The sequence below is a fragment of the Dromiciops gliroides genome, chromosome 6 (genome assembly GCF_019393635.1).
Source record: "Dromiciops gliroides isolate mDroGli1 chromosome 6, mDroGli1.pri, whole genome shotgun sequence".
Lineage (NCBI taxonomy): Eukaryota > Metazoa > Chordata > Mammalia > Microbiotheria > Microbiotheriidae > Dromiciops > Dromiciops gliroides.
The window spans coordinates 110892564-110906811 of NC_057866.1; the positions used below are offsets into that span (position 1 = coordinate 110892564).

A 14248-nucleotide genomic window follows, 5' to 3' on the forward strand; every position below is an offset into this window, starting at 1 on the left:
ATGTATAACTATCTGATTGCTTGTCATCTCAGGAAGGGGAGAGCGGACGGAGGGAGAGAGAAAGGGATAAAATTTGGAACTTCAAACTTTAGATAAAAATGTTTATTTTTTTAAAACGTGATTACAGGGGCAGCTAGGTGGCGCAGTGGATAGAGCACCGGCCCTGGAGTCAGGAGTACCTGAGTTCAAATCCGGCCTCAGACACTTAACACTTACTAGCTGTGTGACCCTGGGCAAGTCACTTAACCCCAATTGCCTCACTAAAAAAAAAAATGTGATTACATAAAGGTAGCTGAGTTCCTTGACTCTCCCCAGGCTTCCCTCCCCCTCCCCATATCTTTCTTACTTGGCACTCACAAGCTTGAAAGTTAAATCCCCTGGGAGGTGATTGCTCCCAGATTCAAAGATGGACCCACACATCTAAAACTCTTGCTCATGAACCCCACTGGTGTGTATACCTTTGACAGTCAGCCAAGAGACAAAATTAGATCAAAGCAAAAGCATTTACTAAGATGGCACATAAACAATGTGGAACAATTGCTATAAAACAATAGAACAATAGCTATCAAACTTTATTAAAAACTGTTTATGAAAAAAGCTTTAAAGCCCATAAATCTATGCCATGCTCTCCTATAAATCAACACATCATGAATGGGTTAGTCAGCACAAATAAAGACTACACACGTGAGGCACACAGGCAGGGAACAGATATGGCCAAGGCAACTCACAACTCAGGCACTGAAAGGCCCCAATGTCTGTCTGTCTGTCTGTCTCTTCCAACCCTTCTCCCTTCCCTTCTCAAGACAATCTCCTTATCTCACCCACACTGGAAGTGCAGGAGGCTATTTTCAAGCCCAATTCTACTACTGATTGGTGCAAGAAGTTTGAGCTGTTCCATTTCCATCCTGGGCTAGTTCACCCTTCCTTAGACATTCTGGTAGCCTCTTGAGGCTCCAAAGATCCCACCCTACTCATGTTGAACTTAGTTCAGACATCCCATCTGCATTTATTGCAGTCCCAAGATCAGGAGGTATTTCCCTGGTAGCTGGAATTCCAGCTCTCTTCTCTGCTTCCTGATATTTGTCTGTTTCTACCTGTCTTTCTAGCTGTCTCTGTTTCCCTTTCAGTCTCTGTGTCTCTGACTCTCTCTGTGATGAGGTGTGTAGACAAGTAGCTCCTGTGAGATGAGAGATAGGGGAAGAAAGCAATAGAATAATACCTTCCCCACTGCCTTGTGGTAGATGAGAAAAGGTCATATTCAACAAAGCTGCTTCATGTCAATTCTGACTCCTACCAGGGCTATTAAGGCTTAGCTTTTCAAAAGCAATCAGGGATGTGGCCAATACTGCCAGTCAACCTGCCCATTCCACCAGGGAAATAAACTTCTTCAGACTTCCTAACAGATAACAGGGCAGAGAGTTTAAACACACTAGACTTCCTTGCCTGGGTTATCTGCCCTTTATATCAATTGTGGTTGGGCTAACAGCTGCCCAGCCCCTCCCCCGACAAAATCAGATAAGTACTTGGGCAGAAAAGTAATGAGAGCAAATATGAGAAAGAGAAAAGGAGGGCATCCCCAAATAGCTTTTTAGAGGGGGAAAGGAAGAAATGGAACACAAAAGGTGAGAACAGAAATATGTATAAACATAGTATTTTATGGAATTCTTTTCTCTTTGGCTTTTCTTTGAGTTAGGGGCATACCTGCAATTATATTTTGGCAAATTAAGGACTGATTATGAAACTATATAATTAAGGGCAGATAACATTTCCAGCTTGTACTAAAGTCCCCTGCCACTGTCTCATAACTGTATGGAGGTGACACTGGGTTTCCCAAGGCCACATCAGCCATACTTGTAAACTCTGAAGGTTTCAAGTATGGCCTGATATACTGTGTCAATCATTTTCAAAATAGCCTAAGCAAATGTGGAAAGGGTCAGGTCTGAAGGAATGCAAACCAAAAAGATGGAATTTCTAGCCATAATAATTCAGAAGGAATTGCTATCTACAATTACCCTTGGAATCACATATTTTCCAATTTAAGTACATCAAGGGTCTCCAGAATACAAAAGGTATTATATAAGTGTAAAGGTTGCTTCCCACTCCAGCAAACTGTCAAATTTCTAACTTAAAGCAAAAACAGTCACATAAAAGAGGTGTTTAATTGGCATAAGATGATGAGTCTTTGGGAAATTAGAACTCTGTGTGAAATGTCCAGTTTTTTCCTAAGAGAATTATGAGATCATCCAATAGTGCAGAAAGGACAAGAAATGTAGAGTTAGAGAAATAGGTTTCAATTTGAGCTCTGCTACCTCCATGCTCTGTGTGACCTTGGGCCCTAAGTCACTTTTCCTCCCTGGGCCTCAGTTTCCTCATCTCTAAAACAAAGGAGTTGAGCTCAATGACCTTTAAGGCCCCTTCCAGACTACATTCCTACAATCCTAAAATTATTGTTCTTTTCATTTCTGATGGGTTTTTTTCTGGAACAGCTCACAGTAATAGCCCCCTTCTCCAAGTGTTTTTGCTCTGCAACTAGCTTTTAAACTTTCTATCTGCTTTTAGTGGATTACAGAAACTAATCCTCACAAGCATGATCAAGATGACGATTGGGATCAGTTCCCCAATAATCCATAGAGCTGATGTAATCAGGTAAAATGAATGACCTAATGAGATTCAGGTGGGTTAGTGCTGCTTGACAAAGCTGTAATGATACTAAAGCCTCTAATCTGCTGAAGAAATGAAAATGCCACTTGTCAAATAAAATGGTTTCTACTTTCTCTGGGATGCCCTAGATATAGTTTGTCTAACACTGACATGTTCCGTGATTTAAATACCTAAGTTTTTAACCTATGAAAGAGAAAACTTTTTCCTTTCCTTTTTCATATAAAGTTAAAAATATTTTTCCTCTTCTAAAATGAACATTTGTATTCCCTAGACATCTTTCCCTCTTTACCCTCCCTCCCCTCAGTGAAGTGGCCCCTAACCAGCAAACCATAGGTCTTTAAAATGAAGACTCCTCCCAAACCCTTCTGTTCCATAACACACTGCACCCCGCAAAAGTTCTGGTCGTTCTCTGTACTTGTACTAGATTAGCTATTGTGAAAAGGGTTACTGAGAAAGCCATAATCTGATAGACTATTTATTTGCTTTATCCACAGATGACCTTGTACATTCCTGAGCAGTGCTTAAACTAATGTTGCAATTCTCCATTTCTCAGTTCATTTCTATACTCTACTAGACTTATAACAACAACTAACATTTATAAAGCCCCTACTATATGCCAGGTCACATGCTAAGCACTAGGGACACAAAGAAAGGCAAAAGACAGTCCCTGTCCTCCAGAAGCTTTCAGCTGGCTATTTTTGGGGGGAAGGGGGGTGAGGCAATTGGGGTTAAGTGACTTGTCCAGGGTCACACAACTAGTAATTGTTAAGTGTCTGAGGCTGGATTTGAACTCAGGACCTCCTGAATCCAGGGCCAGTGATCTATTCACTGCACCACCTACCTGCCCCCTCTCAAGCTTACAATCTAATGGGAGAGCAACAGTTAAATGAGCTACCTACAGATAAATAAGAAAACAATTAACACTAAGACTGGGTTTCTAGTACCTGGCAATTTACTAACTCTTTGGCCTTACTTTTCTCATTTCCTAAATAAGGAAAGGGATTGAATCAGGTCATCGTTAAGGTCCTCTCCAGCTCTAAAATTGGTATTCTCTAGGAGGATAACAAGATAGTAAAGCAAGGTCCCATTCATCTCAGAAGGCTGCTTAGGAACTTGAAAGGAGTAGCTTCTAAAGACATAGTCCCAAATCATTTAAAGTCAATTCAACATCTATTAAGAAATGTGGAAGGGGTTGTGCTGGATGGTGTAATAATGAAATACCCACAATTCAATTATCGCCTTAACATTTACGAAGTGCATTTCTCACCACCCCTCTGTGTTAGGTATTATGCCCATTTTATAGATGAGGTAAAGCAACTTGTCCAGGGTCACCCAGATGGTATGTGTTGGAGCCAGAACTTGGATCCATCTTCTGAGTCATTTGATGAAAAGAATGGTGGATTAGGAGCCAGAAGGCAAGGATTCAAAACTCAGTTCTACTATCTTACTATCTGTCTAAACTTGGGCATGTCATTTGAACTTCTATGGGCTTCATTTCCCTCAACTGTAAAAATGAAAGGTTTAGGCCAGATTAACCCCTACACTGATTCAGGGTTCCCCATCTTGTGGCATATGAGCAAAGTGAGAAAGGGGTGGGGGTTACCAGATTTCATCACTATGAACCCTAACCCTAACCCTAAATACCTAGTTATTTATATGTTGCCCACAGTCCATTAGAATGTAAACTCCTTGAGGGCAGGGATTATGTTTTTGCCTTTCTTTGTAACTCCAGTGTTTGTTGCAGTACCAGGCACATAGTAGGTGCTTATCAGATGCTTGTTGATTAGAGGGCTCGGGAAGCCCACCCTTGGCCATACCCATTACCCATTCATTACTCATCCTACCTCTCCACTCCGCTAGTGAGGACTCTGCAACGAATCAGCCCGGGTCCCTCAGTTTAGCTTTCCCAAAGTGCAGCGCTAAACAATAGCTCCCAACCCGACCCTGGGGGTGTGGGGTACGGTCAGGAGGAGTGGGGGACACAAGCTGGGCCCCAAGGGCGGGGATCACCACCCCAGCGGCTAACGGAGGGTGTCCGGAAATGGTCGTGGTGGCCGTGGATTAAAGCACTGGATGCGGCCAGAACCCACTGTAGTTCGGGGCTCAGCCCCAGGCCCCCCTCGCCTCCCCGCGGGAGCTGGAGTCCGTCTCCCAAGGGAAATTTGTCCAGGGGCCTTCGTTGCCCCCCCACCCCTTCCCCTTAACGTTACCCCGAACCCACCAGAGCCGGCTGCGACAAAAGCAGACTGGAAGTTCCTTCTTCTCCACCCCAGTCTCCCCACCTCTCGGCCCACCCCCAGACTGACCGCCGCCCACCCGCATTCACAAAGGTCTCCCAGAGCGCGCCCACCGGGCTCTGACGTCAGGCGACAGCACAAGAGGCGGCTACGCATCCCGCGCGGAGCGGAGTCCCGCCCCTCTCTTCCCATCCTCGCCCCGCCATACCCGGTCCGGAGAGAGTCCAGAGCGCATGCGCCTTGAGAGTCGAGCCAGGTGAGGGGGCTGGGGCTGGGATTGCCGCGTGGTTGCGCGTTCCATCCTGCCCCACGTTCCTTAGAGCAGGGGCTAGAGTGCAGCCAGGAAGGAGGGTGTGCACACCTTTACGCGAATGGCTGAGGCCTTCCGTGGGCAATCACCCAGGTGAGGGGTCCTCTCCGTTCCTGCCGGGGTGGCACCGCACCTGCCCTCTGGAGGGGCTGTCCCGTGCTCCCACCCCATGCTAACGCATTTCTGTGTATGAGCAGGGTAGGATGGACGACTGCCCAGAGGACCGTTCACTGTACTGGCTGGACAGAGAAACCCAGAAGCGCCTATGCAGGCAGGGCCAGGAGGTGCTGCAGCGGGCGCAGACGAGAGCTGTCAACTGGTGCTCACTGGCGGAAGACCTTCGGGTCCGTGGCCGAGAGGTTTCGGGGGTGCACACTGACCACCACGACCCAGCCAGCCTAGAGAAGAGCTCTGCTGGTGGCTGCTGAGCCCCACTACCATCCTGAGTCTCCTGTACCTTTGTCATTGTTGCAAGGGGGTGGGACGGGTGGGGGAGGTCTTCAGCCTCCTAACCGACCCTAACCAGGAAACTGGATTTTGAACCCGGCAGCGCCCCACCCCCACCTCGTCAATGACCCTGGAAAGTGTTAGTTAGGTTAGGGGACCTGGGTTCTCTGGCCCTAATTTTGCTACTAACAGTAACTTGGACAAGTCCCGTTGCCTTCTCTAGGTGTTTCCTCCTCTGTAAAATGAGAGGATTAGACTAAATGTTCTCTAAGAAACCTTGCCATTCAGACCATTACGCAAGCTTATGTATGTCATTGCACAGAAAAGCTGTAAAATGTTAGTATTTTAGTGCCTCGGGATCGCAGAGAGATATTTAGACCGAGGGTTGATTTTTAATGTCTGCTTTGTTGCGAGTCACTTTGCCCCTCTGTAAAACGCAGGCATGTGACTAGATGATCTCTGGAGCTCCTTTTCAGATAATTAACAATTATCTTGCAGCTCCGTTGAAAAATTACTTCCCTGAGGTTATGGAGAGAATAACATGAACTCAGGTCCCCTGACTTTAAATCCAATGTTTATCAGTGGATAGCCAGGAAAGAATTCTGTAGTAGGTACCTCCAGAGACGTACATCACACCTAGAAAGTCCAATATCCAGAAGCTTTCAGAGGCACAAAATCTAGCGGATAGCTCACTAGTAATGTGCCATTTGTTTAAACAGGGAGAAGGGGAGCCAATGGGCCTGGATACTGCATTCAAAACAGTGATGGAATACATGGATTACGTTTCAAGTCAGTGTGGGGTGAGTCCAGGCAATAGCCATGCTCCTGATGAACCTGCTAGGTGTGTTACTCTTCTAGGAATTCATGCAACCTTCCTGTTCCTCTCCTGACCTGGGAAGCCTTGATTAGCAGAACTGCAAAAGGATCAGGTATAGGTCAGCTATGGCAGGATGGGGCAGCTAGGTGGCACATCAGAGTGCTGGATCTGGATTCATCTTCTTGAGTTCCAGTCTGGCCTCAGACACTTGGGGGCTGTATAACCCTGGGAAAGGCAGTTCACCCTGTTTGCCTCAGTTTCCCCATCTGTAAAAATGAGCTAGAAAAGGAAATATCAAACTATTCCAGCATCTTTGTCCACTCTTCCAAAAGCCCCCCCCAGAACCCAACCCAAATGGAGTTATGAAGAGTCAGACATGGCTGAACAACAAAGGAATATTTATCATAACCTTGAATGAAGAAAAAGCTCTCACTGAACAACCATAGGTCAGCTAAGAGGTGATGTGAAAGCCAGGGAGTTCAACTAAAGCATGAAACAAAAAATGGAATCCAAATTTTCAAAAATCTTGTAGGCCAATTTAAATGAGAATCAAATCTATATTTTTTTCTAAAATATTTTGAATTGGTAGCAAAAAAAAATTATCTCTGAATCAAACCTACAGTTCTTATTTCATCTGGTTCAAGTAACTTATGATGCTAGCTCTCAGGTACACATTGTGTACCTTATAAAGGTGAGATATAGGGACACCATGCAGAGCAAAGACCACCAACTGTTCACCTCCATTAACAGAACACGAGGAAATTGGCTGAAACTACAGCATACGAGATGTTAGCCCTTTCCTGATGATGACAGTGACAGTGGTTGCTTCTTTCTGTAGATATTTAATTCAGAATAGTTGTTCATCCATCAGGAGGGTACAAGTGGGCTGCTAACCTACCCATTGCGTAGCCTGTCAAGGTTCATCCTAACCTTTTCTATTAATTCACTGACATGTTTGCCCATTTTGGGACATTTAAGGAAAACTTCATAAAGGCTACTTCTCTTCTGATTGGGTATAGGAAGGAGACTAAGGGGTAAGGTCTGAGGGGCAAAGGAAGAATATAAAAGACATGGTTTCCTTCCAGTTACTTATATATGTTAGGCTTTGGAAAAGTCCCTTATCTCTGAACACTTTCAATTTGAAAGTCACAGTGACTCCAGAACAAGTTGTGAGCCATTGGTTCGATTGAAATGCAACAAGAAAACACCTTTTAACTCATGTTTCTATCAACGTTTGGGTCTGTGGATTTGGCAAATGAATATCCTTTTTGCTTTCATAAAAATCCCTCAGACAAGGAGGAGATATAATCACGGAGCCTCCCCTGTGTTTTCCTTGAGTGTTTTATTTAATCTGGGCATAGATACACAGATATATTATGATACCCAGGAGTGATTTCTCTGCTGTAAAGGGTTCCTCATTCTGCCCTTGCACTGTGGCTATAGTTAGCAAGTTCAGTGCCTTCAGTGAGTCATAATGGAGGAAGTCTATGGTTAACCCTGAGGGGGACTTCAAGAAGAGAACAGCAGCCACTTTCCACCCCCTTTTATTATTTAGCTTATGACTTCACCCACCTAGCACTAGTGGGGTGTCTGGTCAGCTGTTTGTCCTTTGCCCCTCTGGCCTTATTTCTAGATGTGGTAGGACCCCTCCCCGCTTCTTGAAAGATGGAACAGTAAAACATTTGACTATTCATTAGCGTCAGTTACTGCCCATGACAGGAAATGCATGGAGGGTATTTTTGTCAGTAACAAAAACAAAGCCACCTCGGCAAGTGGCTGCCCAGGTTGTCCTGGGAGGACTTTGCTCAGGGCACTATTGCTGCCCAGCTTTGGTAGTCCAGGTTGCTGCAGTTGTACAGAGAGAACAGAGAAGCAGCAGATGGCAGCAAAGTGATGCCAAGTATGTTGATTCTTAGCAGACATTTTGCTCAGCATGGAGTATAATCTCCCAGAGAATGGAGAGCTGTTGAACTGAAGAGACACCGACATTTCTCTCCCCCAGTTTTCCCCTTGGCCACTCTCAGTCTAGGTCCTGGAGAGTCTGTTGAGTTGAGAAGTCATGGAACAAGGCTAGAAGACTCACTTCTTTGAAATAGGAAAGTGGGGGGCAGATAAGTGGCAGAGTGGATAAAGCACCAGCCCTGGATTCAGGAGGACCTGAGTTCAAATCTGGCCTCAGACACTTGACACTTACTATCTGTGTGACCCTGGGCAAGTCACTTAACCCTCATTGCCCCACCAGAAAAAAAAAAAGAAAGAAAAAATAGGAAAGTGACTACTCCTGGGCAGCAGCAGCTTGCGTTAGATCACTTCCTGGGCCCCTTTAGCTCTGAGAGTCTCTGATTAGGACTTTGGGCTTCTCACTTCTGTGTTTTATTCTGCAGAAGTTTCATGCTCTGGCACCAGAAAAGGTAGCACTGAACCACGTCTGCAGATATCACCGAAACCAATTGAACCCATCACCTTACCAGTCAAGACAGGTGAGTGCCCAGAGCAGGTGGAACTTGTAAACCCTTGACTTTCCCATGACAGACACTTGACATGACACTATTCTCTGGTGTTAAAGTTTAACACCCAGTCCTCCCACCTCAAGCAGTGGCTGACTCTGACAGCCTGAGAAAGTGAGGAAGTAGAGGAGAGGATTTATGTCCTGAATCATTCCTACAGGCCTACACCAGGGTTATGGCTTTGCTGGAGGCCTTCAAGCAAAGGCTGTAGGGCCAGTTTGTAGGGAGAGTAGGGAGGGGATTCCTCTCTGGGTGAGGCTCAGACAAGCTGGCTTCTCTTAGATCTTTTAGAGCAATGTGATTTTATGGTAATTGTGACACTCAGCATTTAAGTAAAGTGGTCCTCTGAGTATTCTGAGCCTGCAGGGACGGACAGAGGAATTTACCAAAAAATATGTTCATGTCTTTTGCCTGAAACATAGTTAAAGATGATGACTGACTTTTGCTAAGGACTTTTCTCACAGTAACCTTAGGAAGGAAATGATGTGAGTTTTATGATCCCCATTTTACAGATGTGGAAGTTGAGGCCCATAGAGGGGAAATGAGTTGTCTCAAGGTCACACAGATAGTGAGTGGAACATTGATCAGGTCTCCTGACTCCAAGTCCAATGTTCTTTCCATGATACAACTCAGACATGTCTCTGGGGATCTTTTTCTTTAAAGGATTTTGGGGTCTCAGTTACAATTGAGACTAAGTTCATTTCAGTCAGAGCCTTTCCTTAGAGAAAAAACAAAACAAAACAAAACACCACAACCTACATTGTTGTCAATGCTCCTTGCCACAAGCTTATCTATCTACATCATTCTGATGAGTTCCAAGGATGTTACTTTTTTGAACTGTTACAATGAAAAAGACCTCAATCCAAAAGAACAAGGTACTTTGTTATAAGCCTAGTGAATTGAAGATTTTTGTGGTTAAACAAAATGGTTGTGAGTTGGGACCAACATTTCCCTCCAAGTTCCACTGTCAGCAGCAAGGCCTTAGGTTCTCTCTCCTTTGTACAAGCTGCTGATCCTCAGTTTCCTCTTCTGTAGAATTAAGAGTTGTATACTAGGTTAGGAGAACTTATTCCAGAGTCTTTAATCCAGAGCCTGTGAACTTTTTTTTTTCAAGATTTGATAACTATATTTAAATATATTTGGTTTCCTTTCTATGTTTTTTATTTTATGCATTTAAAAATATTCTGAAAGGTGGCTGTCCATAGCCTTCACCAGACTACCAGAGGGTCCGTGACCAAAAAAAAAGGTTAACAGCCCTTGGTCCAGATGATCTCCAAGGTCCCTGTTACCTCTGACATTCTATTGAGGGGAGGGAGGATAGTGAAAACATTTTACAATAAGATTGGGGGGAGGTTAAAGTTTTTATGAGAATTGGCCCTACATGCCCAGACTGGTCTTTTGCAGGATATACTACCCCATAAGAAATTCTAGATTTCTGGGTTAAAGGAGAACAGAGAGCATAAGAATTCATTTACACTATTTTTAAAAAACCAAGATGAAGACCTTATATTTTTTAAAATCACTTAGTAAAGAACTCATTGAAGGAAGCCTTTTAGAGTTCTAGGGATGCCAAAGTATATGTCAGGACATGAGCCCAAGATCAGTCTTAACTAAAACTTTACTAGAAAGAACTAGCAGAACAAGCCTGGGGAAAAGTTTATACTTTGTCAACAATCCAGAAAACTGGAGCTGACCTGGAACCCCATAAAACTAAATGCCATTCAAACTCTAATCCTTAGGAAAAATCTACATCCCACGACCCTAGAGAGAGCTACCAAGTAACAAAGATTGGCCCAGGACTATCCAGATTTGACCCAGGACCATCCAAGTTTGACTCAGGTCCATCCAGGTTTGACCCAGCATCATCCAGGTTTGACCCAAGACCATCCAGGTTTGACCCAGTATCATCCAGGTTTGACCCAGGACCATCCAAGTTTGGCCCAGGTCCATCCAGGTTTGACCCAGCATCATCCAGGTTTGACCCAAGACCATCCAGGTTTGACCCAGGATCTTCCGAGTTTGACCCAGGACCATCCAAGTTTGGCCCAGGACCATCCAAGTTTGACCCAGGACCATCCAAGTTTGACCCAGGACCATCCAAGTTTGACCCAGGACCATCCAAGTTTGGCCCAGGACCATCCAAGTCTGTGGTGAGTTCCTACCTTTAGCCTTCTAACATGATGGTGGTAGTTAAAACAGTACTGGATTTGGAATTGGAAGGTCCTGTGTTTCAATCCTGGCTCTCCTATGACCTTGGGGAAATCCCTCACTTTACCCTTGGTGAGATTCAGTTTCCTCACCTGTAAAATGAGTGCATTGGAACTAGATGATGGTTAAGCAACCTTCTAGCTCTAAAACCTATTGTTTCTTCCCTAGAGGTAGAACCCAGCCATTCCTCTGGGTATTACAGGCTACAGAGTTGCCTGAAGTTGGGACATTCCAGCACATTAAGGAAAAATGGTGCTTGCCAACTTTGGTTCACTAACTCTCCTCCTCCAGCCCAACCCTGGGCACCCTTTATTTGAAGCTACAGGATGTTCCTTGTGCCTAAACACATAGCTGTGGTTGGAAAGAATTTGAGGTATTTGAGTCCCAATTCCTGCAGTTAGGATGTGCCAACACCAGATTCCGATGAAATTCCACCAGCTGTGAAGTCAGCAGGAGTGGTCTGACCCTTTTGCTTCCAAACTGAAAATCCCTTTTTGAATTCCAAAAAGCAGAGCTTTGCAGGGGTCTGGTCCAAACAAAATGTACAGCAGAAGGCCATCAACCACTTCCCTCCAAAATCTTCTTGTCACAACAGATAATGACACTGCTTTTTCTGCACGTAGGATAAATAAAGTGACTCTTAACTGTGTGAAATGATTTAGGGGAGGGTTGGGGGGGCGGAAATTCACAGAAGAGTTCTAGAGAGTAATTGGAATTTGTTACCATCAGAATTTGCTTTAATATTTGCACCCAGATGGTTAATGAACCACAATAACAGAGTGTTACTGGTATTAACAACCAAGACAATGTAGTTGTGGGAGGAGGAGGAGCAAGGATCTTGGGAGACCTGCTTTCTAGTTCTAGCTCAAGCTGTGTGACCTTGGGGAAGTCACTTATCTAAGCTTTGGTTTCTTATCTGCAAAGTAAAAATGATGAACTCCACTGGCCATCTTACCAGAATGTTGTGAGGAGGGTGGGTGCCAATTTAAGCTCTTAGGCTGATACCCCATGGGGATGTTGATCTTTCTAGCATTTCCTGAGTTACCTGGAGCTGGGCTTCCAGGCAATCCAGTGTCTCCTAATGCACAGGATTAAAGGATAGTAACCACAGTGGCATTACCCTCCAGGATTCTGCAAGTCTGGCATAGGCACACTTTCCAAAAGCCATCTCAGTTTCTGTTCACAACATGCCAACAGTCATACACGGCACTTGTATGAAGCAAAATGTGTCTAGATTTCAGTGTTCATCTCAATCAGTGGCTGAAAATGAGAGGGTTTGTGGCCTAGCTTTTCCAAGCTGCTAGCTCTTTGTTAAATCATAAATATGGTGGATGCTGCTATTGCTACTGGCATGTGATCATAATAATTGAAATTTTTATGCTGCTTTAACACTTTACATTTATACTGTTATTTGAATACAGCACAGAGAGCTACTTACAGGCACTATCACCCCCATTTTACAGATGTGGAAATTGAGGGTGGGAGATATTAAATGACTTGACTATCACCCATACAATTAGTAAGCACCTGAGGCAGGATTAGAATCCTGATCCCTCCTGACTCTAAGGCAAGGCCTCTTCCGGCCTCTTTTATTAGAAATCCTGCCACACTGAATACATGCCTGCCTGAGTGACCTAGGCCCTTCCTTATCAGTCTTGTTCTTTGTGACCCTCATGACATCTGTGGTAAATGAAGGAAGTTCTGGTGACCTTTTGCTCCTTTCCCACATGGATTGTTAGAAAAGCTTCCTGATTTCCCTGTCTCCAGCCTGTCCTTCACACAGCTGCTAAAATAGGCTTCCCAATGTACAGATCTGCTCAAGTGTCTTTTAGTCAGTCAGCTAACAGTAAGGGTCCTACTACATGCCAGGCACCAGGCCAATCTATTGCCTAAAGGAAAACAAACTGCCTGGCATTTAGGACCCTCCAGAAGCATTGTTTTTCATTTCTATATCCCAAGCACCCATCCAACAAGTTACCTTAGACAGAGTAGGTGCTTAATTAATGTTTGTTGAATTGGTTTGAATGCCACATAACTTCAGGACATCCTTGTACTCACCATCTGTGGCCAGTGCTGAGCCAGAATCAAATCTTTCCCTCAACTCCCACTTCCTGTGGGTTGGCACTGAAAGAGAAAGCCAAGTTTCCAGTGGCTCTTCCTAGTCAAGTAATTTGGGCCACTTCAATGACTATATTGAAATCAACTCCCGGAGTGTCTTGGCTTTAGAAGCAGAGAAGTGCATCATCGTCATCACCCCCACCACCATAATCACGGGCTTAATAAAGCCTTGTTAATTGGGGGTGGTCCTTCATCCAGAGCACTTCCCTCCTCCTGCAAATCTGAGCTAATAAGCAAATGTCGGTGTCTACCTTCTCTTCCACAAACTACCAGCTAACTTCATAAAGAACAACTCCTACATACAAGCTGAACCCCACCCCATCTTTATTTTATTCTTACTTTGAAGCAGCAGCTACCAGACATCATCTGAAGGATGAAAAAGCCATGGCCCAGGTAGGGAAAGTGTGATTTTGAGAAGGACCACAAAGCTCTAATCCATCAATATCCAAATCTTCTTTCCAGGCCAGAACAAGTTCCAAGGACATCACGATAGAAGTTTATCCGGGGACCTACGCTGTCACAGTGGGGTCCCCTGACGTAACCACAACGCACATGGTGGAGGTTGATTCAGGACAAATCATTGATCTGAGTTTTCCCCTTTAACACTGGTCAGTGCCCTTTTTAAAAATAGCAAAGAGAATTCAACTAAACCACGATGTGGTTTCTCTTAGTCAGTATTTATACACAAACAATATATACTTGTAGTGCCAATCAAACAGGTCAGATCTCCTAGGAACTCTGATCTGTCTGTCTTGGGGACTGTTTTAACCTGAATGCTCTAACAGGGGAGAGGAAGAAGGTATCTCTTGCCTTCCCCCAGCCTGAATGTGAGGAATAATGTGCCTTAAAAATACTTGTTTGTAAAATTGTGATTGTTTTCTTTTTCCCTATAAAGTTAATCATGGAAATAAAGTGAGAAATTTTGTAAGTAAAGAGATTTCAT

At 44.4% G+C, this 14248-nt stretch overlaps 1 protein-coding gene across 1 annotated transcript; it reads left to right on the plus strand.

Annotated features, from left to right (window-relative positions):
* Nucleotides 1–5125: 5125 nt before the first annotated feature.
* On the plus strand, nt 5126–14217 carry AKIP1 (A-kinase interacting protein 1). Its single transcript, XM_043971521.1, has 6 exons — nt 5126–5301; nt 5406–5552; nt 6375–6455; nt 8857–8952; nt 10719–11129; nt 13768–14217. The coding sequence occupies exons 2-6, from the start codon at nt 5412–5414 to the stop codon at nt 13906–13908; spliced, it is 870 nt and encodes a 289-aa protein (XP_043827456.1). The 5' UTR covers nt 5126–5301; nt 5406–5411; the 3' UTR covers nt 13909–14217.
* The last annotated feature ends 31 nt before the right edge of the window (nt 14218–14248 follow it).

Excerpts from the sequence above, each read along its gene's own strand:
- AKIP1 (XM_043971521.1), top strand. The coding sequence starts at position 5,412 with ATGGACGACTGCCCAGAGGACCGTTCACTGTACTGGCTGGACAGAGAA. Across the intron at positions 5,553-6,374 it reads CACTGGCGGAAGACCTTCGG|GGAGAAGGGGAGCCAATGGG; the intron begins GTCCGTGGCCGA and ends TTGTTTAAACAG. Across the intron at positions 11,130-13,767 it reads CAGGACCATCCAAGTCTGTG|GCCAGAACAAGTTCCAAGGA; the intron begins GTGAGTTCCTAC and ends TCTTCTTTCCAG.